This window comes from Lagenorhynchus albirostris, chromosome 1 (assembly GCF_949774975.1).
Source record: "Lagenorhynchus albirostris chromosome 1, mLagAlb1.1, whole genome shotgun sequence".
In the NCBI taxonomy this organism is placed as follows: Eukaryota; Metazoa; Chordata; class Mammalia; order Artiodactyla; family Delphinidae; genus Lagenorhynchus; species Lagenorhynchus albirostris.
The window spans coordinates 188938983-188965122 of NC_083095.1; the positions used below are offsets into that span (position 1 = coordinate 188938983).

At 36.8% G+C, this 26140-nt stretch overlaps 1 protein-coding gene across 2 annotated transcripts in view; it reads left to right on the top strand.

The window, feature by feature from the left end:
* KIF5B (kinesin family member 5B) overlaps positions 1-26140 on the top strand; it is a 44280-nt gene that overhangs the window by 12496 nt on the left and 5644 nt on the right. For both annotated transcript variants that reach the window (XM_060162717.1, XM_060162726.1), the window contains 23 exons: positions 2668-2741; positions 3740-3844; positions 4340-4388; positions 4907-4962; positions 5047-5134; positions 5283-5407; positions 6874-6978; positions 7289-7434; positions 8684-8832; positions 9451-9644; positions 10507-10575; positions 12572-12778; positions 14669-14812; positions 19988-20176; positions 20819-20936; positions 21520-21585; positions 21680-21785; positions 22539-22640; positions 23656-23716; positions 23825-23896; positions 24039-24143; positions 25063-25279; positions 25823-25939. In XM_060162717.1, the coding sequence (XP_060018700.1) occupies positions 2668-2741; positions 3740-3844; positions 4340-4388; positions 4907-4962; positions 5047-5134; positions 5283-5407; positions 6874-6978; positions 7289-7434; positions 8684-8832; positions 9451-9644; positions 10507-10575; positions 12572-12778; positions 14669-14812; positions 19988-20176; positions 20819-20936; positions 21520-21585; positions 21680-21785; positions 22539-22640; positions 23656-23716; positions 23825-23896; positions 24039-24143; positions 25063-25279; positions 25823-25939 (2664 nt within the window). The remainder of the gene's footprint in view (positions 1-2667; positions 2742-3739; positions 3845-4339; positions 4389-4906; positions 4963-5046; positions 5135-5282; positions 5408-6873; positions 6979-7288; positions 7435-8683; positions 8833-9450; positions 9645-10506; positions 10576-12571; positions 12779-14668; positions 14813-19987; positions 20177-20818; positions 20937-21519; positions 21586-21679; positions 21786-22538; positions 22641-23655; positions 23717-23824; positions 23897-24038; positions 24144-25062; positions 25280-25822; positions 25940-26140) is intronic.

Below are 26140 nucleotides of genomic sequence, written 5' to 3' on the forward strand. Positions count from 1 at the left end.
GTGTGTGTTTAAAAGAACTGTACTTTTAAGATATGTGCATTTCATTGTATGTAAATTTTATCTCTGAAGAATAAAACTGCAGAACACTGAATTCTAGCCAATGGTGTATGCATGCTGGAGTATTTAGGTGGAAATGAAGTCTGCAGTTCACTTTGAAATGCATTAAATAAATAAGACAGATTAAGATGATTAAGGCAAACAGTAAAATGATAAGTTAATGATAGAATCTTGGTAGTGGTTATAGGGGTGTTCACTGTAAAATTCATTCCGTTTTTCTGTATGTTTAGACTTTTTCGTAATAAAGTGTTGGCAGTTAAATCACTATAGAAAGCAAAGGTCAAGAATGGATTTGAAGGTAGGCAAGAAGGGATTATTATTTTCCTAATTGATAACAGTTATTACTTTAATTATAGCCTGGTGCCTCTAGAAACCACCTAGTCACTGTTACATCCCTGCTCCCAGAACAGAGAGCCTAGGTCGTAGTGCTCAGCAAATACTTGAACATTGACTATTCCGTAATCTCTGTAATCATATAAAATTTTTAAGTTTTGCTTGAAGTCCCAAATACAGACATGTGGCATACATTGATTATCCTATGAGCCCTCATATGATGTATTTCACCTAACACAAAATTACCGTAATATCCTATAGACATATGCTACTAATATGATCTTGGGAAGGTCACTTATTCATTCACCTACCAGTATTTATTAAGTACTTATTGTGGTAGTTGCTAGGTAATTGGATCATATCATGAATGAACCTTTCATGTATAGATCTAACAAAATTAGGTTTTATGTGATTGATTAAAAGATCTTAAGCAGAGGGTATGATACCAACAGGCTGAGAACAATTATATGTAAAGGAAGTGGATTGGAAAGGGTCTGGTGCTTTTTTTTCCCCAGGTGATTGCTTCTTCAGAATTACAGAAATATTATCTATTTTATTCTTTTTAAAAATTTTTTATATTGCTTTGGTAATTGTAACAAATGTACCATATTTTTATTTATTTTTGGCTGCGTTGGGTCTTCATTGTTGCGCGCAGGCTTTTTCTAGTTGCGGCTTGCGGGGGCTACTGTTCGTTGTGGTGCGCGGGCTTCTCATTGCGGTGGCTTCTCTTGTTGCGGAGTATGGGCTCTAGAGCACAGGCTCAGCAGTTGTGGCTTGCGGGCTTAGCTCCTCAACAGCATGTGGGATCTTCCCGGACTAGGGCTCGAACCTGTGTCCCCTGCATTGGCAGGTGAATTCTTAACCACTGTGCCACCAGGGAAGTCCAGTCTTATCTGTTTTAAATGTGATTCTTGAAGTTATTTTGCTTCCCTTCATAAAACTGAAAAGATTTTGAATGAAAGTTTCAAATGTTTGAAATCTCCTAAAATCTTTCCAGGGAGGTAAGTACTAATACCTTCTTTTCCTTATTAAATATTTCTGTAGCAAATCTGTTATCTAGTTAGCTGTGCCCAACGTTGGGACCTTTAAAAATTTATTTTCTTTTTTCTTCTTCCTTTTTAAAATAATCAATTAAAAAAAAAGACAAGAATTGACTTGCTTACTACAGGTTTACTTTCCACTGTTAACATCTGCTATTTCCAACTGACGTTTCTCTTTTTACTTTGGCTTCCTCTAAAATAGAATGTAAATATATATATATATATATATATATAAATTTATTTATTTATTTTTGGCTGCGTTGGATCTTTGTTGCTGCGCACAGGCTTTCTCTAGTTGTGGCGAGTGGGGGCTACTCTTCATTGCGGTGCACGGGCTTCTCATTGCAGTGGCTTCTCTTGTTGTGGAGCACGGGCTCTAGGTGTGCAGGCTTCAGTAGTTGTGGCTCGCAGGCTCTAGAGTGTAGGCTCGGTAGTTGTGGTGCACGGGCTTAGTTGCTCCATGGCATGTGGGATCTTCCTGGACCAGGGCTGGAACCCATGTCCCCTGCATTGGCAGGAGGGTTCTTAACCACTGCGCCACCAGGGAAGTCCTAGAATGTAATTTTATAGTACCTTTCTTTTTACCAAAACAAACAAAAACAAAAACCAAACCAAACAAAAAAAACAAAACAAAACATACTGAATCCCTGAAAACTGGAAATTAAAAGGTCACCTTGTTCACTCACATCCCTCCCAACCCCCCCTTTAGCCTAGTAAAGGAAGATGCTTAAATGTTAATGGTAGGCCTTAGGATACACAAAGGGCTAGAAAAGTTTTTCGCTGTTTTTTTGTTTTTTTTTTTTTAAATTCCACGGGACCTCCCTGATAATCGGTTTTGAAGTAGGACTGGGCTTGTTACACTTGGTATAAGGAGGTATGTTGTGTGGGTTTGTGAGGCTTAACCACCAGTTAACCACCAATGAGTCCTACTTCTAAAAGCTATTTCATATCTGTACGCAAGCTGCCAGAGCACTGTTTTTCTTTTCGGTCACATAAAGCTTTGGAATACAGGTGTAATGACGTCTGAGATGTACATTGACAGGAGAGATGATTATAAGCAGTGGAATTTAAAATTTCCTTCTTCCTGACAACAGAAAGTGATCTGGGCTGGAGAGAAAGGAATTCCTTAGGTGAATCATCACTAAGAGGATTACTATTAATATATTCTTGTTTCCTTTAATGCCTTGCTTAAGGGGAAAAAAATCCCTAATGTATAAAATCTCTGATTTTTTCATAGATGTGCTTGAGGGGTACAATGGAACCATATTTGCATATGGACAAACCTCCTCCGGGAAGACACACACAATGGAGGTAACATCTCGCAGTCTGTACTTAGATGTAGTTTGCTGTGCACAGGGCACTCATTCGTTATCTGTGACATTGTTTTACCATACGCTTAAACAGCTTTATTTACTCTATTGCTTTGTCTCATACGCGTTATACATGAGTAACATCGTTGTTGCAATCTAATCAGTTCCTGAGTTTGAATGGTGAAACCGTGTATTTGAAATTATATCTAGCTTTGTTTTATCCACATAACCACAAAATTATGAATGTTTTAGAATTAAGTAAGAATTCTCTGTCACCTTATAATGGGAAATTTTTAATGTTTGTGTACTTTCAGTTCTATTCAGAGCACTTAATTTTTTCCTCCTCTCCTTGGTCGTGTCCATGTGTCCGTCCTGTTTCCCCACCCCCAGCCAAATACTTGCCCCTCTTCTCTCATAAGAAGGTCTCCAAAATTATCAGAGCTGCTGTTAATAATAAATGTGAACCTGCTCAAGCTTTGCTTCTAGAACACAGCCTGTAATTTTCAGCCACTGCTACAGAGTATCTGCTTTTATCATTTATCTGAGCATTCCATATAAAGTAAATGATTGGCTTATTTTAGTGTCACTCATGTTACTCATTTCCATAACGTCAGAGAACAAGCACATTCCTAGCATTTGGATGAATTTGACTTGAAGTAGATGCAACAATGCAGATTTATATGCCGAGCAACTAACAAACATTTTCCTAGAATGTGTTCATTTACAAATGTGCATAATCTGATCTAACAATTAAATAAAAGGCTAAGATCAGTTGGTAACCCATATGGTTGGCATATATTATTTATGTGTAACTTAAGAAAATATGTAACAGTTGAATTAGGTTTTTTTAGGTATTTTGTACAGCCACATTTTGTTTCACAAAAAATTGCAACAATTAGAATTCCTATCCTCTGTTGACTGTAAATTATAGATTAAAAGTTTTGGTTTTTAATTTGTATGTTACAATTTGTTTAAGAACTGGTTTTGTTTTCTGTTTAGGGTAAACTTCATGATCCAGAAGGCATGGGAATTATTCCAAGAATAGTGCAAGATATTTTTAATTATATTTACTCCATGGATGAAAATTTGGAATTTCATATTAAGGTAAAATCATTGGGGAAAGGTTGTATTTTATTTTATTCCTAGAATAATTCTGTTCAGTACTTTTTCTTTTAAAAAAGTATTCTTAAATATTTTAAAAATTATCTTACAGGCAGGTGTAGCTGAAAGATTATTAGAATTAGTAAACTCAGATCCCTCATCTGCTATGGTAAACAAGTAAGCTGAGCCTCTCTTGCCTTAGCTGCCTTCTCTGTAAGATAAGGGAGTTTGGCTACAAAGCTCAAAAGTTCTGACTAATTACACCTAATTGTCTAATTTTAGGAGAAGATACAGAGTGGAAAATGTACTTTAGTTACATAAGGGGTTTGGTGGATTTAGGGCTTCTCATTAGAATAAGAGCTGTGGCTGAGTTGTCCCTGTAGTCTAGATGGTACCTGGAACTCAGACCCCAGTAAATATTTAATGAATAGGTGAATAAATTACTTTGTAATGTTAAATGGTTGATTTTTCTTTTCCTTTATTCCCTCTGCCCTTTAGGTTTCATATTTTGAAATTTATTTGGATAAGATAAGGGACCTGTTAGATGGTAAGTTAAATTCTTGCTCTTCGATCGTTTTTCAATATACCACATACTGCTTTTTTTTAGTAGTAAATGTGAGACCATTTCTGAGTAGCCTATATGAAATTGACTTAAATTATAGGAAAAAGTTTTAATTGAATTAAATAAAATTGAAAGCATATATTGTGGGCGCCTTGTAAGTAGTAATTAGCACATTGGACTAGAGTCCGGGAGCCTGAGTCTTGAGCGCTCATCATCTGTCAGCTGTCGGTCAGAGACACTGTCCTTGGCAAACCATTGATCCACTCCAAAATGTGGGTGGCAGACGTTGGCCTGGACCTAAAATTCTATATTGCTGCATTGGTTTCTATATAAATCTCCTACTGTTTCTATAGGCTTTTGCTTTTATAGTGATATCTACATAATTTTGAAGTTTATGTATTATTATTAGGCTGCTTGGGGAGAGAAACAGTTGATTGACTATTTCACAGCCAGTGTTAGAGTTTAGGGAAATGTTGTTAATGTTATTTATTTTTCTTTTTCAGTTTCAAAGACCAATCTTTCAGTTCATGAAGATAAAAACCGAGTTCCCTATGTAAAGGTATGTATAATACAGAATATTTAGAAAAGCCCTACAATAACATTTTTTTAGGATAGTGACATACTTTAAACATTTGTTTTACAGGGGTGTACAGAGCGTTTCGTATGTAGTCCAGATGAAGTTATGGACACCATAGATGAAGGAAAATCCAACAGACACGTAGCGGTTACAAGTAAGTAGCCTATGTATAAACACTAGTTAACGTACAAACTATCAAGTTGATTAATTGTAAGATTTTTCTTAGGCGAAATAATGCTGTAGAAATTATTAGTAAGGGAGAGCTGTGTTTGTTGATAGTTGTTTGTGTGGTTTCTTTGCAGATATGAATGAACACAGCTCTAGGAGTCACAGTATATTTCTTATTAATGTAAAACAAGAGAACACGCAAACGGAACAAAAGCTGAGTGGAAAACTTTATCTGGTTGATTTAGCTGGTAGTGAAAAGGTAAAATCTTTATATTCTGATAGATATCTAAGCATTTTTACGAACTTTAACTCAGATTTGGGCTTTTGCATTATTTATTGTTATATATTGAAAATGTATATCAAATTGAATTTGGTAGCATTTTTGAGAGTTACAAGCATTTATGCCAATGCTTTGTCATTACAAATTTACTGTCATTTGGGCCACAGTCCAGTTCAACCAATAAGTGTTATCCTTGACTTAAGATGTGTACTTTTATTGAGAATGTGTTGAGTGTATGTCATTAAGAATTTTACTAGGTATCCTTTTCCTAATTTTTAGTATCTATTTTATTCATATTGGCAGTGAGCTCTCTCTGAAAACTGGTAACTATCCATTAGTCCTTTCGGATTTTGTTGTACTTCTTTCTTTCCGACGATTATTTAACTATTCCAGTCGTATACAATCTGATTCTAGTTTATGTCAAAATCAAAATAAGTTCAAATGTTTTAATATTGACCTATATGTGAAACTTTTTTGCTGTTCTGCTAATCTGTTGTTTCTTCTGATTAGAATGACATATCTGTTCCCTTCTACGCAAAGTCTTATACACATACTTCAAAGCCCGTCTCTAATTTTGTGAATACTGAGAGGCTGTTTTTTCAGCCATCATTGCTAACATATTATTCTATTGTCTTTAATATATATTTTATATTTTTCTAATAGAAGCAGGTTTGCTTATATAATATAAATTTGGTCTCTCTCTTTAACAGTTACAACATCAACATTATGCTTCAGTAAATTTTTTAAAGTTTCTCTTTAAAGGGGGTTAACAGGCCTCCCTGGTGGCACAGTGGTTAAGAATCCGCCTGCCAATGCAGGGAACACGGGTTCGAGCCCTGGTCTGGGAAGATCCCACAGGCTGTGGAGCAGCTAAGCCCGTGCGCCACAACTACTGAGCCTGCTCTCTAGAGCCTGTGAGGTACAACTACTGAGCCTGCGCTCTATAGCCTGTGAGCCACAACTGCTGAGCCCGTGAGCCACAACTACTGAAGCCCGCGCGCCTAGAGCCCGTGCTCCACAACAAGAGAAGCCACCGCAATGAGAAGCCCGCGCACCGCAACCAAGAGTAGCCCCCGCTCGCCGCAACTAGAGAAAGCCCATGCGCAGCAGCGAGCATCCAATGCAGCCAAGAAAAGGGGGGGGGTAACAAATTAGTAAACTACAAATGTATGTGTAAATTGGTTAATTTCAGGAGCACACCTAAAAATAAAATTTGGTATCTTCTTAGTCCCATTTTTGTCATGCAGCTAGTTACTTGACCAAGGTCTCAGACGAGTCATACTCAGTAAATAATGATAACTTACAGTAAATGCTTGGCAAATAAAATCATGAAACTTTCCCTTTTCTTTTTTACTAGTTACTGATGACCTCTGAGCTTTTTAGAAAATCAAAGAAAATCACCTAACTCGTAATTTTGTTTCGTTTTTTTTAAATCTTATGTATAGGTTAGTAAAACTGGAGCTGAAGGTGCTGTGCTGGATGAAGCTAAGAACATCAACAAGTCCCTTTCTGCTCTTGGAAATGTCATTTCTGCTTTGGCTGAGGGTAGTGTGAGTACACTTGTCTTCTATTTCCCTGTCGTTAGTTAGTGGAGAATTACAGATAGATACCTACATGTGCATGGATGTGTGAGTGAGAGAGGGATTCACTGAATCAGTATGTATGAATAAGTTGTCTTTTAGGGATTTATTTTATAGTATTAGTATGTATATCTTAGTTTCCATCTTAATAACTAGCATTTAAAACAACTGAAATCATTTTGTAGTTTATTGTAAAAATATATTTCTACAACAGATTTTATTACATAGAAATCCATTGGTCCTCTGTTTTTTTTTCTTGTTTGTTTGTTTTTGTACATAGACATATGTTCCATATCGAGATAGTAAAATGACAAGAATCCTTCAAGATTCATTAGGTGGGAACTGTAGAACCACTATTGTAATTTGCTGCTCTCCATCATCATACAATGAATCTGAAACAAAATCTACACTCCTGTTTGGTCAGAGGTTTGTTGTTAAGAAAATGCAGTCTATACCGCCTCCTTCTCTGCTGCGATTGCTGCTTATCTTTTTTAAAAAATGCTTTTATTGAAGTATAGTTGATTTATAATATCATGTAAGGTATACAGCAGGCATACAGCATAGTGATTCAGTTTTATATATATATTCTTTTTCAGATTCTTTCCCCTTATAGGTTATTACATAATATTGAGTATAGTTCCCTGTGCTGTAAAGTAGGTCCTTGTTGGTTTTTTATTTTATGTATAGTGTCTATATGTTAATCCCAATTGCTTCTTATCTTGTTATAAGTGCAACAGAAGTCTTTATGTGATTGATACTATCACCCATATTTTAACTTACTGGTTTATATTTTTGTCTCCTCTTCTGGACTAGAATCACCTGAAAACCAAGTATTACATTTACATACCCTCTGTAGAAAATGCTTGTTGAATTAAATAAAATTGAATGGGATATCAAAAAAAGAAAAGAAAATGCAGTCTAAATGTAGATAGGCCTTTTGTTTATTAAATCTAGGAAAGTTTCAGGTAGATATTCAAATCAGTGTGTATTGTTAGTGTGCTAGACACAGTTGTTTAATTGAGAGGCAGATAGTATAACCAAGGTCCATCTTGTAGGCTGCTTGGGTTTGAATTAAGTTTTAGTACTTAAATTTTAGTACTAAAGTTAGTACTATTAAGTACTAATTTTACTACTTAAGTTTTAGTACATTGCAGTCAAATGTTAACTTGAGTCAAATTTATGTGAGAAGCTTCAATTCAGCATTAAAGAAAACAAACATTTGAATCAGATAATAAAGCAAAACCTGACACATAATCTCCTATGTTAAGCCTGTTGACATGTGTGACCTGTTCACGTAATGAGATAACCATATATGAGATGGCTAGCCTGGGAAAGTCAATAATGATGACTCTGACCATCATTGATAATTGCTTTTCTTAATTCAGCCTTATAAATGAATTGGAGAAATGATGGGCTCGTGTTTTTTTATACTCATCAGGTTTTGTTGTTGTTGTTTTTTAATCTGTTTACAGATGTTGGGACTGACCCAAATTTAATGGATTGTAAATAAGCACCATACTAATTATAGCTCTTAGGATTTAGTCAAAGATAACTGGACAAGAATAGTTAAGTTACATTACCAGCCACACATGCATATATTACAGAAATATAGATACCAATTGAAAGTAATTGTCACATTCTTCCCCCCTCCCCTTTCCCCAACTACTTCTCTTAGGGCCAAAACAATTAAGAACACAGTTTGTGTCAATGTAGAGTTAACTGCAGAACAGTGGAAAAAGAAGTATGAAAGAGAAAAAGAAAAAAATAAGACCCTGCGGAACACCATTCAGTGGCTTGAAAATGAACTCAACCGATGGCGTAATGGTAATAACTTATGAATTTGTTGTTTTGAGTTTGCTGAATCCAGATTTAGACCTGTTTTATAAATTTAAAAGGCATTAGGGATCATCAGATAAAAATGAATAAAATCTTTTACCTTAAATTCTGATTTTACCTGAAATAATAAATAGAGGCATAAAGGCCAACTAGCTAGCTAAAGAAGTCTCAAGATGGCAAGATGCTTAGCTTAGGGTGAAATCAATTAAAATGATATGATTTGGTGACTGGCTTTCGAAGATGGGGGAGAGTCAAAGGTAATTCCAGGGCTTCCCTGGTGGTGCAGTGGTTGAGGGTCCGCCTGCCGATGCAGGGGACACGGGTTGGTACCCCAGTCTGGGAAGATCCCACATGCCGCGGAGCGGCTGCGCCCGTGAGCCATGGCCGCTGAGCCTGCATGTCCGGAGCCTGTGCTCCGCAGCGGGAGAGGCCACAACAGTGAGAGGCCCGCGTACTGCAAAAAAAAAAAAAAAAAAAAGGTAATTCCAACTTTTCATATCTCGGGGACTGAGCAGATAAAGTTGGTAAGAGCTGCTGAAATTGAGTAAAATTGAAATTAGTTTTAGACAGGTGGGTTTTATTAACCATTCTGTTGTCTTATTTTAGGAGAGACAGTGCCTATTGATGAACAGTTTGACAAAGAGAAAGCCAACTTGGAAGCTTTTGCAGTGGATAAGGATATTACTATTACCAATGATAAACCAGCAGCCACAATTGGAGTTACTGGGACCTTTACTGATTCTGAAAGAAGGAAGTGTGAAGAAGAAATTGCTAAGTTGTACAAACAACTTGATGACAAGGTAGGTATTGTTCATGTTCAAGTCTGTTTTAGAACATTTTTGATTTTTTTTTTATGTTCTAATTTTTATGTTCTAATTTCAATATTATGGGTCCTTGTGACCTATATACATCTTCCTAGATTTCTGTTAACTTTTTCAAGATCATTGTATTAACAAAAAATATAAAATCACAGTCTCTGTTTGTATGTAGAAACTGTATATGAGGCGTATCTTTTTTTCTCTTTTCTTTAAGCTAAAAGAACTTTCAAAAGGAAATTTGGCATGGGTCCTCGGAGAGCCTTAATGAAATGTTCGTAGAATCAGGGATCTGAGGGCTCTAATAATAAAAGTGGTGCAAGAGATTAGACAGAGGGAACAGAATTGAGTGGAAATAATATCTTATGCTTTGATTATATCAGTAGTGTGAAAAATAGCACAATTTTGAACCAAGTAGAGAGGGTGGGAAGAACAACAGTAAAGAGACCAGAAGAAAACTTTTCTGGCTTTGTTTTTGGTTTTTGTTGTTAGGTGATGTTTTTATTGTATTTTAAACAGAGATGGTAGGTAGGTTTGAAGTGGCTACATGGCTTTATTTTCAATACAAAGCTTTCAACATGTTTATTACTTTTTAGCATTTAATGAATCGCTTTCATAAACATAAGCCTTTTTTTCTTATTGTGTGATAAGTATGTTACTATGATTGATAATTGAAATTCCATCTGTTTCAACGCCGTCCTAAGATAAGAGATTGGAATAAGCTATGTTGAATTTGGAGAAAATGACTTCGAAATATTGGGGGGTGGGAAGTAATCACAATTTGTGTTAGGAATCAGTTAGAACCAGGTTGTGAGCTACTTTGTTAACCTGTTACTAAAAATTCTAGGATGAAGAAATTAATCAACAGAGCCAATTGGTAGAGAAACTGAAGACCCAGATGTTGGATCAGGAAGAGGTAAACTGAATACCTGTCATATTGCTTCCAGAAAAGCTTTGTAGTCTGTCCTTGTCACTTAAATATAAAAGATGGAGGCACCTACACAGCTCGGAATATACTCGAGTACATTTAAAACAGTTTTGAATATGTTCGTGCTTCACTGTGGGTATCCTATGAGACCAGTACATCATACAGACTGAAGCAAAGATTGACTTCCTGTTAAGGTTTTTGGGGGTTGGGTTTTTTGTTTTTTTTTCAGTTTGAGTTCTGACTGGCGGGGGGAGGATGACTTTTTTCTTTTTAACTCTGTCTTCTTTCCTTATACAGTGCTGTTTTGTCTTATTTTCCCCAAAACATTTCTTTCTTTTTTAAAAAATTTATTTATTTAATTTATTTATTTTTGGCTGCGTTGGGTCTTCGTTGTGGTGCTTGGGCTTCTTGTTGCGGAGCATGGGCTCTAGGCACACAGGCTTCAGTAGTTGCAGCACACAGGCTCAGTAGTTGTGGCTCGCAGGCTCTAGAGCGCAGGCTCAGTAGTTGTGGCACACGGGCTTAGTTGCTCCGCACCATGTGGGATCTTCCTGGACCAGGGCTCGAACCTGTGTCCCCTGCATTGGCAGGCGGATTCTAAACCACTGTGCCACCAGAGAAGCCCCCCAAATCATTTCTTACTGATCCTTGGGAAAGACTTACTACACTGAGCTGGAGTAACCTTAGATTCCCCCTCCCTTTATGAAGCATATTTCGTCATGGAAATGATGAGGGAAGGAGTATAAAAAACAGTTAAACACAGATATATGTCTAAAGGGATTATTAAAGAAAATACTGATTTCTGAATTGTATTGGCTTTGATTTTAGTAATTTGTAGTTCAGGGTATGACTTTTATCGAGGAAATGAGAATGTCAGTGAATAAGATCATTTTTTACCCCTTCACCATTTCTACCCTCATCTAACTTGTTGTTCATTTCTGTCATCTTCACTTTCATCTTATTTCTTTCAAGTTCCTTCTCTCTAGTTTTTCACTTTGGACCCTCATTTCATCTCACTTGGCAGAATGGGGGGATAATTGAAAAATGGTCCTTTGTTTAAGGTTTGTTCTGGGGATGGGAGCAAAGACTATACAGCTTCAGTGAGAGATACCCAGCATCAGTGAAATTAATCCTGGTCAGATCATCTTTATTCTTGTTTGACCTCTCGCATTGTTTCTCAAAGGAGCACTAGTAACATTGCATAATTCTCCATTTATATGGTTCTGTCCTGTACATTATAGTAGGACAGTGGGCATCCCTGGCTTCCACTTCGAAGTGCCTTTGGCATTCTGCCCCATTAGAAATACTCCTGTACATTTCCAGATGCCCCTATTTAAAAGCCACCGACCCTGGGTGACTACAGTATTCTCCTAACTAGTCTCTTGGCTTCTTCCAGTTCAAATTTTATTTACTGATAGCATGTTTTCCTGAGGCATGGCTCAGGTGCCACCCTCTGTTGCCCAAAGAAAATCTAAACTTTTAAAACATTACTGATTTCTTTCTTTTTCTGTGCCCACTATTGTGAGCCTTGTATGCCTTTTTCTTTCTGTTATGTTAGTTTGTACATGACAGAAATCTTCCTGTCATAGCCACCTTCTCCATGAATACCTGTCCAGAAATATCCCCCCCCCCGTTTCCTATACTACCAAGCAGTTTGTCATGTCCTATGTCCTTTATGGCTCTTACATTTCATTTTGTATTGCATTTATTTGTGTACCTGTCTTTCTTCTACTAGATTCCTCAAAGGAATCTTTGATTTCCTTTCCATCTCCCACAGTGTCTAGCACAGAGCCTGCACATAGTAGGCATTCAGGAAATCGGTTGAATGAATAAATGTTACCATGCATAATAACATCCACATTTCATTCCCGTTGTGATTTGCAAATGATAAGGGAAATAGGTTATTTTTGGTTTGTATACATTTTAAAAACCTGTGTACATTTAAAAACCTGGGTAAAACAGATATTTTTATTCCTTTGTATAGCTTCTGGCATCTACCAGAAGGGATCAAGATAATATGCAGGCTGAGCTGAATCGTCTTCAGGCAGAAAATGATGCCTCTAAAGAAGAAGTAAAGGAAGTTTTACAAGCCTTAGAGGAACTTGCTGTCAACTATGATCAGAAGTCTCAGGAAGTTGAAGACAAAACTAAGGAATATGAATTACTTAGTGATGAGCTGAATCAGAAATCGGTAGGCTATAGTTTTCTTTCCTAATACTATACAACAAGTATTCTTAATTGAAAAATTACCTAAGTAACTTATTTCTATATAAGCTCAAGATTGATAACGTCAGTTCTTAAGGAACTCAAGTGTCAACTTTATTTCCTCCCATAATGAAGCCTTAAAGGTGGAGGGAGGAGGGTTATCTTTTTAGTTTCTAAACATCTATTAATACGTAATTAAATGCTATTTTAAAACATATTGACTATTCCAAATATTATTCTACTGTTAAAAAAGTAAAAGTTGGCTTCTAGTTGCTCAGTAAAGTTATTAGCTAATTGTTCAAACTAGAATTTAAAATGTGCAGGTAAAAATAAAATAGCAGGATATGTAACTTCATGTAACTTATGTTTTGTTCACTGTTACGTTTCCAGCACTCGGACCAGTGCCTTCCTAGGACAGTGTAGTTGGATCTTCCTTGTGATTCCCCAGGGGATGAGGGTTTTGTTTTCATAGCTGTAAGGTGGGAATTGCTGCCCCCCAACAGTGATGCCAGAAATAGTATATAGCTGTGATTGCTGCTGCAGTATTTTGAGTATCACCATGGATGAGCTCTTTTTCTTAAAAGTTTTCTTGTTGTTAATGCTAACTTCTTGTTTAGGAATCACATTTAGAGTTGGACCCAGGATCACTGCTCACTATTTATCTCCCTATCCGTGTCAAGTGTCTAAAGGAAATCAGTCAACACTATGAAATGGCATTTTTAAAAGGCTTCCTGCCCCTGGAGAAGTTCCTTTTCCCTTTTTAACCTCCCAGCTTACAGTTAGCTTGTAGTTACAGTTTAATACCATGGAGATCAAGACACCTTTATAACTCTTAACTGAGTTGCATTATTAGCAAACCTAATTTCTGTTTGGAAGAACAGTAGGAGTCTCTTACAACTCTGTAAACTGTAAGTGGGTCCTTGGTCACTGATTTCAGTCTTTAAGACAGTTCTGTTTGTGTCCCAGTTTATATATCAGCACTGTATTGGTAAGGAGTTAGAAACCCCTAGAGTGTTCTGCTTCTTTTTATATGCTTACAATATTGCTGTTCAGCTGCCAGAGAAAATGTCTGGTAATTTAGACCTGGTATTACACTGTAGGTCAAACTGAGTGAACACACAATATACCGCTATTCAGATACTTAAGGAAATGAGCAGCTGAAATGATACTAAAAGATATTGACTAAAAGTCAATAACCTACATTTAAAATGCAGTATCTGATCTGTGACATAATGAATAGTTTTACAGCAACCAGATTCGGTTGGGTTTTCAAAATTGTGGTGACTTTGTTGCTGGTAAGCCAGGTAGTGTTTTAAATTTATAGTTATAGTAATTTAACTCAGATAGTAATGCTACTTTATCACTCTCTCCTGGATAATCGCTTGTATCATAGTACATAGTAGTAGTAATTATCAGGTGGATTCTTTTCAGAAGCTAAGTAGTATATAAAAAGCAGATGAAGAAAACATACCAGCCATCTAGAAGACTGTGAGTTGCATTCTAACACTTATTTTCTCACTCAGTTTCCACAAACATACCATACTATGGTCATAAATGAAAAGCAAATATAGTTAATTTGGAAGTTTTCCATTTCTAAGTAGAAAACATTACCCAATCTCAAAAATGAGTGAAATAATACAAACTGTTTGCCCTTAATGCAATTACAATATAGCTACTTTACATGGTCTCTTAGGCCTAAAATATTTTTTAAGTTTGAGCTGGGAGCTTTCGCAGAACTCAGTAGAGAATTCAAGAAAATGAAAGCAGAAAATAATGGTTTTGTGAGTACTAGGTGAAAACTTGAAATACCTGTCAATATTTAAATTGATCTTTCATTTAATAGATTTAACAGTACCTTTTGTTTTGGTTCTGTTAGGCAAGTTTAGCAAGTATAGATGCTGAGCTTCAGAAACTTAAGGAAATGACCAACCACCAGAAAAAGCGAGCAGCGGAGATGATGGCATCTTTACTGAAAGACCTGGCAGAAATAGGGATTGCTGTAGGAAACAACGACGTAAAGGTAACTGTAATTACCAAATATTAAGCATGATAATCTTTACACAATTCATACTTTCATTTTTCACAGAGTTCTTTTCATACCCATTATCTCCTCCTCACAACAGCCATTTGTAGTAGATGGTATTAATTTTAAATAGCCGAGGAACAAGGGGGAGAATAAGGGGTGCTTGGGGAGACATGCTCGGTAAGTAGCATTTATTTGGACCCCATGTTTGTTTTTTTCCTCTTTGTAAAGGTTTTGTGCTTAGAAGTTATGTTAATAGATTACCACACAGGAAGTATGTAATTGAAACAACAGTGAAAATTAGCTCAAGGAGTAAACTGTGAATGAATTTGATTGCTTTAAATGTTTAAAAAGATGAAAGGTGAGCACTGCTAATTAATGCTCTCTCTCTCTTTATTTTGAAAAATTTCAAACATATAACAGTAAAGAGAATAATATGAACCTTAGAGTTAATCAGTAATCAAAATTTTGCCACACTTATTTTTTCTTTTCTAATAGTCTTTTTCAGGGTGCTAATACTGGTTATATTAGCACTAGCTTGTGGTAAAAAAAAAATTTGTGACCTGGTAGATTTTAAAACTTAGACCAAAAAACCAAAGACTCTTAACTGCAAAAACATACACATAACGTGAAAGATTTGTATGTTGTAGTAGGTATTTGTTTAGACTTCCTTTTTTGATTAAAGTCTAGTTATAGTAACAAAGTAAAGTCTAGTTATAGTAACAAACCCAAACTTAAACTTGGGTTTATAGTGAGAACCAACTAAGCCGTTTAACAAGAGTTGGAAATGAAATAAAAGTTTTCGCTGTGGAGCACACGTTCCTTCTGTTAGATGTTATTCAGAGCTACTGTTTGTTGATGGAGGCAGGCCTTCGTTCTCGTAATCATGTCATTTTTTAATGCTGGCTCACCTCATCGAAACAGAGCAAAGTGTTGTTATTAAATGCTGGATGACATGGCTTGCTCTTTCTTCCCCATCAGTCTGAACATCCTGTCCTGTCCTGTTTATGGTGAAGCAATGTGAGATTGATCGAGCTCTGTGGGAATCTTCTGGGATGAAAAAGTAGATTTCCTTCATATTACTGAACACTAGAAAGGTGTTGTTCAAAATTTGCTTTGTAGATTTGTGACTTGTTTTTAGAAAAATCCTTCCATTTCATGTTCAAATAATCTTAATTTAAGTGAAAAAGTGGTAAAGATAGAGAAAATAAAGAGTAAGACTGGCTTATGTCTAGTGGCAGAGTGATAATAGTACAGATACCCTGACACCTAAACTGCTTCTTTCACTAAACCATTACAGTATTTTGAAAACAAGTCAGCCTTGCAAATAGATTCTTTAAAGAAAAAAAAAAAACAACAGGATCCTCGATATTTTTGTGTTTTGCATGTAGTTCTTGTCCTGTTAATAAACATCAGTAAGTGCTGCTTGAGCTCTACTTGTTTTGTGTTTTTTACATTATGGTTCACTAGATCATATGTTAAGACTATGTTAGCTTTGTAAGAAACTCCCAAACTCTCTTCCAAACTGGCTTATATAGCATTTTTTGTTCCATCCAGCAGTGAATAAAAGTTCTGTTAATTCACATCCTTACCAGTATTTGAGGTCATCAGTTTTTTTAGTTTGAGCCATTCGAACAGATATGTGATATTATCTCGTTGTGCGGGTTTTTTGTTTTAATTTATTTTTTATTTTTGGCTGCCTTGTGTCTTTGTTGCTGCACGTGGGCTTTTCACTAGTTGCGGCGAGCGGGGGCTACTCTTGGTTGCGGTTCCCGGGCCTCTCATTGGGTGGCTTCTCTTGCTGCAGAGCACGGACTCTAGGCACGTGGGCTTCAGTAGTTGTGACACTCAGGCTCAGTAGTTGTGGCTCGCAGGCTCTAGAGTGTAGGCTCAGTAGTTGTGGTGCATGGGCTTAGTTCCTCCACGGCATGTGGGATCTTCCCCGACCAGGGCTCGAACCTGTGTCCCCTGCACTGGCAGGCGGATTCTTAACCACTGCACCACCAGGGAAGTCCTCATTGTTGTTTTAATTTGCATTTGGTTGTTGGTTTTCTTACCTTCAGTTTTAAGAGTTCTCCTTGTATGGTTTGGATAATAGTCCTTCATCAGGTATGTGTTTTGCAAATATTTCTTCCAGTCTGGCTTATCTTTTCATTTTTTTAAGTGTCTTTTGTAGAGCAGAAGTTTTTAATTTTAACAAAGTCCAACTTACCAATTTTTTTCTTTCATGGATTGTGGTTTTGGTGTTATGTCTAAAAACTCATCTCCAAGCCCATGGTCACCTAGATTTTCTCCTGTGTTATCTTCCAGAAGTTTTTTAGTTTTGTATTTACATTTAGGTTTATGATCCATTTGGAGTTAATTTTTCTGAAATTAAATTTTTCTGTATTTACATGTGGATGACTAGTTTTTCCAGCACAGTTTATTGAATTGAATTCCCTTTGTCAGAGATTAATTGACTGTATTTGTGTATGTCTATTCCTAGGCTTTCCATTCATTTCTAATGACCTATTTTTCTGTTCTTTTTTCAATACCACATCATCTTGATTACTAGCTTTATAGTAAGTCTTGAAGTTGGGTGGCATCAGTCCTCCAGCTCTGTTGTTCTTTAATATTATGTTGGCTATTCAGGGTCTTACCATTTAAACTTTAGAATCACTTTGTCAATATCTACAAAATAACTTGGAGGGGCTTTGATTAAGATTATATTATATCTATAGGTCAAGTTGGGAAAGACTGACATCTCATTATTGAGTCTTCTATCCATGAATATGGACCGTCTCCCATTTATGTAGTCCTTCTTTGATTTCTTTTGTCATCTGGATCTTACACATACTATGTTACATTTAAACAACCGTGTCATCTGCAGACAAAGACAGGTTTATTTCTTCCTTCTCAAGCTCCTTATTTTTTTCCTCTCTTTTTTTTAATTGAAGTATAGTTGATTTACAATGCTGTGTTAATTTCTGCTGTACACCAAAGTGATTCACTTATATACACACACACACACACACACATTCTTTTTCATATTCTTTTCCATTATGGTTTATGACAGGATATTGAATATACATCCCTGTGCTACAGTAGGATCTTGTTTTTCCGTTCTACATATAATGGTTTGCATCTGCTAATCCCAAACTCCCACTCCTCTCCCCTCCTGCGCCTTGGCAACCACAAGGGGATGCCTAAGAGTGGGATTGCTGGATCATATGGCAACTCTGTTTTTAATTTTTTGAGAAACTGCCATACTGTTTTCCATAGTGGCTGCAGCCATTTCCATTCCCACCAGCAGTGTAGGAGGGTTCCTTTTCTCCACACCCTCTCCAGCATCTGTTATTTGTAGACTTTAATGATGGCCATTCTGACCGGTGCGAGGTGGTACCTCATTGTAGTTTGGATTTGCATTTCTCTGATAATTCATGATGTTGAGCATCTTTTCATGTGTTTTTTGGCCATCTGTATGTCTTCTTTGGAGAAATGTCTGTTTAGGTCTTCTGCCCATTTTTTGATTGGGTTGTTTGTTTTTTTGATATTGAGTTGTGTGAGCTGTTTTGTATATCTGGGAAATTAAGCCCTTGTCAGTCACATCACTTGGAAATATTTTCTCCCAGTCCGTAGGTTGTCTTTTCATTTTGTTTATGGTTTCCTTTGCTGTGCAAAAGCTTTTAAGTTTGATTAGGTCTCATTTGTTTATTTTTGCTTTTATTTCTATTGCCTTGGGAGATTGACCTAAGAAAACATTGGTACGATTTATGTCAGAGAATGTTTTGCCTATGTTCTCTTCTAGGAGGTTTATAGTGTCATGTCTTATGTTTAAGTCTTTAAGCCATTTTGAGTTTATTTTTGTGTATGATGTGAGGGAGTGTTCTAACTTCATTGATTTACATGTGGCTGTCTAACTTTGCCAGCACCACTTGCTGAAGAGACTGTCTTTTTCCCAGTGTATATTCTTGCCTCATGTGTCAAAGCTGTGTGATTGGCCGTAGGTGTGTGGGTTTATCTCTGGGCTCTCTGTTCTCTTCCATTGCTCCATATGTCTGTTTCTGTGCCAGTGCCATGCTGTTTTGATGACTGTACTTTGTATTGTCTGAAGTCTGGGAGGGTTATGCCTCCTGCCTTTTTCTTTTTCCTCAGGATTGCTTTGGCAGTTAAGTCTTTTACCTGCTTGGTCAGGTTTATTCCTAGGTATTTTAATTTTTTGGTGCAATTTTAAAAGATACTGGTTTTTTTACATTCCCTTTCTGGTGTTTTATTGTTAGTCTAAAGAAATGCAACCAATTTCTATATGTTTATCTTGTATCCAACTACCTTGCTGAATTCCATTTATCAATTCTAGTAGTTTTTGTGTGGAGTCTTGAGGGTGTTCTGTATATAGTGTATATCATGTCATCTACATATAATGACAGTTTTACCTCTTCCCTTCCAGTCTGGATACCTTTTACTTCTTTTTCTTGTCTGATTGCTCTGGCTAGAACTTCCAATACTGTGTTGAATAGAATTGGTGAGAGTGTCTTTTGTCTTGCTCCAGATTTTAGCAGGAAGGTCAAAAAGCTCTTATTTTTTTGCCGTGCTGTGCAGCTTGCAGGATCTTAGTTCCCTGAACAGGGCTTGAACCCATGCCCCAGCAGTGAAAGTGCTGAGTCTTAACCACTGGACCACCAGGGAATTCCCCTGAGCTCCTTATTTTTGACACTGAGTATTATACTGGAATTTTGTAATGAAAGTTACTAAGGAATGTACACTGACCACAGTTCCTCCTTGGAGAACTTAAAAGTCATCATTTCCCTGCCACCTAAACATCATTATTTGTTAAGTTTTGAACTGGACATATACATGATTAACAGTGAATTTACTGTAGCGGGCCTTTGAGGAGGAAATCCAAAAATTGAAAGAGGCAGGGTTCATTAGTGTTGTTTGTTTGTTTTTACGCTTACATCCATCTTCCTTGTAGGCATGTATTAACTTTAAGTTTTAGAAAGTAAGGAAGGCAAAAATCAAGCTCTGCTTTACTCACCCTTTATTAAAAACAATATTTAATAAAAAATTCCAGACTTCCTACAAATGTTGAGTAGTATTAAAATATTTAATTTTGTTTTAAGATTTTAGAGTCTAATTGGGTAAACACTAACTAGACATTTCTGTCTTTCATTTCTGTTTCCCTTTTTCTCACAGCAGCCTGAGGGAACTGGCATGATAGATGAAGAGTTCACTGTCGCAAGGCTCTACATTAGCAAAATGAAGTCAGAAGTGAAAACCATGGTGAAGCGCTGCAGACAGCTAGAAAGCACACAGACTGAGAGCAGCAGAAAAGTGGAAGAAAATGAGAAGGAGTTGGCGGCGTGCCAGCTTCGCATCTCCCAGGTACGCGCCGCAGAGCAGGGTCCTCATTCCTGAACAGCGGTGTAAAGTTTATCTATTGTAAACGTGTTACTAAAAATGACCTTCCGTAGGTTATTTTGAGTAACAACATTAAGAGGTTAATTCAATTAGTTTTTCTTACTCTAGCTGCAGTAAAATAACATGCATGATTTAAGTGGGTCATATTTGGTAACGTGTATGTTATGGGAATTTACTAGAGAGCTGTGACTGATGTGACTATTGAAGAATCTAGAAAGATTCTAGGGTGAATAAAAATGCGGGGCTGATTTTGTGGCTTTGGCAACTAAATGGGTGAGACCATTCACCAAGGTAGGAATTGTAGCAGGAGGGATGAGGGTAATAATGTTAGTTGGAGATAACAGTAAGAATATTATCTCATATGTCAGCCTTTAGTGCCTTATTTTATAAGTGTTAAAAACTTGTACACATGACCATTTCATTGATTAAATTCTTTATCATTGTAAATCTTGCCCCTGAACATTTTAGGTTTAAATATCTTATTCTGTAAATGTATTATATGTTTAGATAATGTCGATAAAACTTGCTTACTTTCAAATATTCTGGACAACAAAGTATGTGTCAGAGATTTTATTCCACCTCATAGCAGTATATTTTTCCCAAAAGCATGAAGCCAAAATCAGATCATTGACTGAATACCTTCAAAATGTGGAGCAAAAGAAAAGACAGCTGGAGGAGTCTGTGGATTCCCTCAGTGAAGAACTAGTCCAGCTTCGAGCACAAGGTACTCACTTCCGGTTATTTATGAGTCATATCTCTATTGTAAGTTATTACCTACTTTAGTATAATTGTAGTCAACATTCGCACTGATAGAGATTAGTAGGAATACAGGTAACTTGGAATAGTAAACAAATAACACATTTTAATGTGGCTTTGAAACATATTTTTGAAATCGTGTTTGAATATTCAAGTGGCCAGTCTAGGAATTTCCCACAAAGTTATAAAGTGGTGTGTGTGTGTGTGTGTGTGTGTGTGTGTGTGTGTGTGTGTGTGTGTGTGTGTGTGTGTGTGTGTGTGTGTGTGTGTGTGTGTGTGTGTGTGTGTGTGTGTGTGTGTGTGTGTGTGTGTGTGTCAGGCAAAGAAAGTAAAAGGAAACCAAAGAAAGTAAAAGGAAACACAAAGAATATACAGTTACAAGTCAGTATGTCTTGAGCATAGAGAGCAAGATTTACCGTTTGGCATTTGGATAATTTAAAGTCGAGTACTGTTAAGGAACATAGCCTCATAAAACCCATTTGCCCCTTGGTTTATATCAAGAACTCTAAGGCCCATTTCCTCTCTTCTGTTTTCTCTCCCCACCCAAACAGAGAAGGTGCATGAAATGGAAAAGGAGCATTTGAATAAAGTTCAGACTGCAAATGAAGTCAAGGCAAGTTCGACGTAGCATTGGATCCTCACAGTTTTCATTCATCCTTGTTAATCTTGAGTAATCTGACGTAATATCTTTCCCCCAATGATTTTAGCAAGCCGTTGAACAGCAGATCCAAAGCCACAGAGAAACACATCAAAAACAGATCAGTAGTTTGAGAGATGAAGTCGAGGCAAAAGAAAAACTTATCACTGATCTTCAAGAGTAAGTATGCTTTCCTCTGAGATAGCAGAAACTACTGGTGGACAGTATATCCTTATTAGAAACCTGCATTTTTCTTTGAAACAGTTTTTGACTTGAAAATGAAGAATCTTTTCATTTATGAGTGGAACTTCTAAGTTGCATAGGAAATTTTGGAAACACGTCTTAGGTCTTTTGATGTAAATATTCAGTAAAAAGTAAAGAATTCCCAACTTCAGCCATTATTACAAATAGATACTACTGTCTCCTCCGAATCATTTCCTTAACTTTTAAAAAATATTCTTAACTGAGAAAAACTTTATTGGAAATTGTGGATTTTAGAAGTGTGTGTTTTAATAGGAGTTATCGTCTCCATTTTTCTGGGACACATTTTCCTACTTCCAGAACCATATGCGTATAGCACAGAATTTATAGAAATTTGAGATCTGTGACCAAATCATGATTTGAGTAGGAACCAGAGGAGAGTAACAAAAAACGATGGCAAAGTTTGGGACATGGGGCTTATTGTTAATGGATTTAGGGATAAGAATTCAGGGAGATGAAAGATACAAAATCAAGTTATGGTTTCAAACCAAAGTATAAAAAGTACTGTGGGCTGAACGTAGCCCAGTCCTCTTTGCTGCTGGGGGTCACATCCTAACAGAGGAGGCCTGCCATGTTTGAATGGTGAGACTGTGGAATTGGAGAGTTGGAAAGCTTTAATGGGAACATCTAGAAGACGGGGATGTTGATGCTGCGAGGTTTTTACTTTGTCAGCCAGAACCAGAAGATGGCATTAGAGCAAGGGCGCCTGAGAGCGGAGCACGAGAAGCTGAAAGCTACGGAGCAGGACAAAAGCAGAAAGCTACGTGAACTTACGTGAGTAGACCCTTGGTTCAAGTATAAAAGTGAAAGCTAGATGAGAGAGTTACTGGCAGTACTCTCAGAAATATCCAGTGGATAAAGTTTTCACTTCGTGTAGGCTAAAGGGTGTTTTCCTTAAACCCTCTGAGTTGGTTTGATTTATACCTAAAAACTTGCAATACTTTCTTGTACTTTAGTGAAAGCCAGGTCTTAATATTTCACTGGTAATCACCTAAAACATGACATTTGGTAATTTAGAAGATTTCAGGATCTGCCACAAAATGGAATTTTTGTCAGATTTGATCTTGCATAAATAAAAGACCATTATTGTTTTAGCCTTGCCTTTTGAACAGAGGTTTTTGCCATTTATTATTTTTTTTATTTACTGACTAAAAGTATAGTCAACACACAGTTTTCTATAATCTGAGCAGGTAGAAAACTCACGATTATAACTTTCACATACCTTGAATTTATCAGAGACAATTTATAAAGGAACAGTTGGTTAGGATGGGCACACCCACAGGACCAGCTCAGAGTTGATTTTTTAACAATTCTGCTGAATCTCAGCCATAATTTTGTTTAGAGTAACGTTAACTTAAAATGCATAAAATGTTTTAGTCTGCAATAATTTATAATCTCTGTAATTTTCAGTTAATCAGAATTATTTTGGATAAAGATCAGTATGCTATATGATAATGCATATTCTTAAAATATAAAAAGAACCTCTCCTTATTACTTGAATTCTGCCATGTTTTCTTTCATCGCTTCCATTGCTATATTAGGACAGTTTTTTTCTAATAAACCATAGATTTAGAAAATTACAAGGCATATAGAAATTTCTTTGAAAGACACAACATTGGTAAGCTGTTTTTTAAAACTATGATGATCTTTTTTTTTTCTATGATAATCTTTTACTTATTTGTAAGCATTGATCCTGTCAGATAAAAACATTTGATTCAATATTTCTGCTAAATATAGAATTTACGGACTCAAAGTTGAAAATGTATTTGTATATTCTTCCACTGTTTAGGGTTATGCAAGATAGACGAGAACAAGCGAGACAAGACCTGAAGGGTTTGGAGGAGACGGTGGTAAGTAAAACTTGGATATAAATAGGATTGGGGAATATTTAATGGGTTCTTCCCCTAGTTACTCAGTTTGAAGACCTACTTCTAAAAATACTGCTTTCTTAATTCAAGGCGAAGGAACTTCAGACTTTACACAACCTGCGGAAGCTCTTTGTTCAGGACCTGGCCACCAGGGTTAAAAAGGTAATAAAATAATACTGGGTCGGTGTTACTGTGTTTACTGTGTCTAATTGCATTCTGAGTGGAGTAGCCTCACACTGTCATAAGAGTGGGGAGGTAAGCGTTGCCCTTACTTGGTCTCATAGCACTTGCCCGTCTTCTCTAGAGCGCCGAGGTTGATTCGGACGACACCGGAGGCAGTGCTGCTCAGAAGCAAAAAATCTCCTTTCTCGAGAATAATCTTGAACAACTCACCAAAGTCCACAAACAGGTAACAAGGAGAATGTTTTGTGTTCGCTGCAATAAAATCTGAGGAGTGGCATGTATCTGAGTCTTCAGAGTCCTAAGGATTTTCATACCCTGAGCCATTCCATTATTTTATCACGCAAATGTAGAAACAAACAACTAGCAGTTTTTATGGGAGTTAATATTCCTAACAGCCTTTAGCAAGAGGTCAATGAAAACGTGTTGTTTTCTTTGTAGGGTTTCAGGTCTGTTAGTTTTCTTAATTTATTCATGGTCATTTTTAAATCTCTGGAAGACAAGTCTTTGAGTTAAAATACCCGCCCCCCCTTTTTTTTGATCTTTATACATTTAATGCCCCAGAGTCTGAAATACTACAATAATGAGGGAGTTCATTTTTTTTTTTTAAGTAATGCTTACTGTGGGGTTTTTTGCTTATTTTTTATTAAGGCTTGATATGTGATTCAGTTACTTCTTAAGTTTCTTGGCATACTTTATTGTATGTCTTTGTTACTAGAAACCTGATGTTTGCAGTAGAGTGAGGTTAAGGGAATTTTAGCCTTTCTTGCTTGCAGTGCTTATTAAGGGACTTGCCAAGTTTATGTGTAATTGTGGATCTTGCTGTATCTAAAAAGGTATTTGTTTCCACCAGATTAGTATCTTAATGAAGAGACCTAACACAGTGTTGTAGCATATTGTCATAGGGAAAAAGAACAGTCTCCCCAATCCCCCAGTATTGAATGAAGTTATATTTTGGGGAGAAACATGTGAGGATGATATTTATGGGTATATGTATTCTTTGTTGCTGTCTAAATTATTTAAATTAACTAAGTGAGAAAAACCTTAGTATAAAATGTAGTTTTTCTTTCAAGAGAAATTATGAAATGTTTCTGTTTTTTCAAATCATTGTTAAAGTCAGAATCCTTATTTTTCCTATATACCTTTAGCTGGTACGTGATAACGCAGATCTTCGCTGTGAGCTTCCTAAGCTGGAAAAGCGACTCAGAGCTACAGCTGAGAGAGTGAAAGCTTTGGAGTCGGCACTGAAAGAGGCCAAAGAAAATGCATCTCGCGATCGCAAACGCTATCAGCAGGAAGTAGATCGTATAAAGGAAGCAGTCAGGTCAAAGAATATGGCCAGAAGAGGGCATTCTGCACAAATTGGTTAGTAGGACACAATAAAACCTTTAAACCTTGCTTTGGTTTGAATATTTTTATTTACTTGAGAATGTAATCTGATTGATTTGTTATGTGATGTCACAGTGGTTTTTGTCTGTATTTTCTAATTTACCAGAGTGGCATTGTTGGGAATGCAGAGCATTGAGGAATAGCCACCTTAATTAACAGGACAAGGAGATAAATCAGAACTAGACAAGCAAGACTGGTCAGGTGTAGGAGCAGCTGTGTAGAGCGATGTTATGAAAGCAAGAAGAGACTTGCAAGAAAATGTCCTGCACGGTATTTCATGCTTTAATTGCTAGGCATTGATGCAGGAATAAGGTTTTTAAGAGGCTAAGGATTGTATAGGTCCTGGAGAAAAGGATGTAACTGAAAAAGAAAAAGAGAGATAGAGGGATTCACTGAGAAACAAGAAGGCAAAGAAAAACAAGACATTTGGGAATTTGTTGTAAATAAGAAAAGACACTTAACGAGTCATTGGGGTTGTGTGTTATTTGTTCTGAAGTCAGTGTTTGTTTTTCATCCCAGCTAAACCTATTCGTCCTGGGCAACATCCGGCAGCTTCTCCGGCTCATCCCAGTGCAGTTCGTGGGGGAGGCGCACCTGTGCAGAACGGCCCGCCGGCGGCCGTTCGAGGCGGAGGAGGTGAGCAGGCGTGGCCTCACGCGGCGCCCTCGGGTCTGTGCTCTCTGGCTGGCTTCCGAGTCGCAGCTGTCCGTGGGGATGTTCAGCCGTTGGTGGCTAAGCAGTGTTTTGGATTCTCACAGTAGTGTTATGATTTTTTCATAATGTATGGGATTATAAAAGTAACTTAGCATGATTTCGTCTAGTTTTTTCATAGTTCAG